General features: G+C 54.3%; 1 protein-coding gene across 1 annotated transcript; it reads right to left on the bottom strand.

Moving 5' to 3' along the window:
* Positions 1-885: 885 nt before the first annotated feature.
* On the bottom strand, positions 886-1,278 carry LOC136461451 (uncharacterized). Its single transcript, XM_066460737.1, has one exon. The coding sequence runs from the start codon at positions 1,276-1,278 to the stop codon at positions 886-888; it is 393 nt and encodes a 130-aa protein (XP_066316834.1).
* Between the last annotated feature and the right edge of the window lie 1,017 nt (positions 1,279-2,295).

Below are 2,295 nucleotides of genomic sequence, written 5' to 3'. Positions count from 1 at the left end.
CTTCTCGACCGAGCCACTCATATAGTTCCTGAGCCTATTTATCGGTGCATGGGGGCTCGCTGCCTCCCTCGATGGGTCACCATGAGCGGCTCAAGATCGATACTTGCACATCGCGTGATGGTTGGCCAGCTTTGCTTTTGAACGTCCGGCTTAGGCCTCTGGTGCTCGACCATCGGCATCCCTTGCACTTTAGATGCCTTAGGCGGCCTTGAAGCCCATTTGACTAGCCTTAGAACCCTTAGCCTTGCCCCTTTTGAGGGGTCCTGTGCTAGCATGCAGCTAGGAGGAGTGATCCAAAGAAGGATTAGGAGACAGAGATAGCTACAAATGAACAAAATGAACACAAGAGACGGGATAGGGGACATAGCTGGTAATGCGGAGGCCAGGGCCATTCTGTTAGCGCCTTGCTAATCTTTCGCCCACTTCTCCTACTCTGTTTGTTCGTCCTTGCCTCGCTTGGGGGCCCTATGCTATGGTCCACCTTCAAAGAGGGTAATTGGTGGTTAGCTTAGTCAAACATTTGGCATAGCCGAGCTACTACTGGAGTCACTCGAGTTTAAGGAGACAACAGTGAAGTCAAGCGAAGCTAGAGAGGACTAGACTTATCTTGGTTTTTGTTATTAGAGAGGTGGCCGGCGAAGGAGGTCGATAGGTGGGTGTTGGCTCGGGAGATGGTGTTTCTGGGCAGATAGCCCCTTCATGGGGAAAGGTCAGAACTCACCTCGATTGGGTTGACCCCTTCTAGGGGCTGAGTGCCTAGATGTTCGGTTGGTTGAGCACCGCCGCTGCCTTGGCTGCTCCCTCCACTGGCACCCCTCCTGCCTCATGGCTAGGACCATTGGGAGCGCAGGGGGCAACGAGCATGGCCGGTTGGGTGATGCAGTCCTAATCACAGTAGTAGGCTTGCTCAATGCTGCCCTCGATGGTGATGACCCCCTTCAGGACGGGTATGTTGATCTTCAAGTAGGTGTAGTTGGGGACGACCATGAACATGGAGAAGCATGGTCGATTGAGGAGGGCATGGTATATGCCAAGGAAGTCGACCACCTCGAAGGTGAACAGCTTCTTGCAGTAGTTGTCTAGCTGGCCAAAGGTGATGTTGAGTCGGATGCGCTCGAGGGGCATAGCCTCCTTCCCCAGGACAAACCCATAAAATAGTGCCTTGCTAGAGCACAGGCTGCTCCATGGGATGCCCATCTTGTTGAGGGTGCTGGCATAGAGTATGTTGAGGCCGCTGCCCCTGTCCATCAGCACCTTGGTGAGGCGCGTGGTGCCCATGATCAAGCTGACCACAAGCGGGTAGCGCCCTGGATTAGGGACATGATCGGGGTGATCCCCTAGTTGAAGGTGATGGACATCTAGGACCCCTAGAGCCACGTCAGAGTTGTGAGGGTGTGAACAACGTTCACCTCTTGGTCGGTGATGTGGCACTGCCAGTGGGATACGTAGGCCAAGGGAGCTCCCGAAGATCATGAGGCAATGTTTGGCCTCGGGGAACTCTGTGTGTTCCTCCTGGGCACCATCCATGGAGTCGCTAGCCTTCAGTGCAAGTTTCTAGGCCTTGCCCTATTGGTCAAGGTGCCATGGATATAGCCCCTCATGGTAGCGCAATCCTTGAGGAGGTGCTTTGCTTGCCCCCTATGGAACGGGTAGGGTCCTCGAGCATCTTCTCAAAGTGTTCTAGACATGTGCCTCACCCATGGGGCTGAGGCCTAGAGGTGCGGTTGGCTGTAACCACCATCTCCTCCCTGTGGCACTTCTGGTCCTTGTTCCTCCTATCGTAGCATTGCCAGGATGAAGCAGGGTCATCGCCGCCGTCTCCACCACTGAGGTGGCCAGTGGCCTTAGCCTTGTCGCTGAAGTTGGCCTAGACACTCTCCTCACCGATGGCATACTAGGTGGCAATGTCCAAGACTTGCTGCATCATGTGTGGGGTCTCACGGCTGAGCACGTGGATGAGCGCCTCGCAGGTCATGCCATAGATGAAGGCATTGATCACGACGGCATCGGTGATGTTTGGGAGCTCATTGTGCTTCTTAGAGAAGTGCTGGATGTATTCCTAGAGGGTCTCATTGGCCCTCTGCCTATAGTTATGGAGGTCCCATGAGTTACCTAGGCGGGTGTAGGTATCCTAGAAGTGGCCAATGAAGACCAAATAGAGATCCCCCCAGCAGCGGATGCTACCGGGCTCAAGTTGCTTGAGCCAAGCTCTTGTCAAGCATGATAGAAGCAGGGGAATGTACTAGATGGTGAAGTCATTGTCCGACACCCGGCCTTCATGGCAAGGTGATAATC

Source organism: Miscanthus floridulus, chromosome 1, assembly GCF_019320115.1.
Source record: "Miscanthus floridulus cultivar M001 chromosome 1, ASM1932011v1, whole genome shotgun sequence".
NCBI lineage: Eukaryota > Viridiplantae > Streptophyta > Magnoliopsida > Poales > Poaceae > Miscanthus > Miscanthus floridulus.
This window is presented reverse-complemented; position numbering and strand designations above follow the sequence as displayed.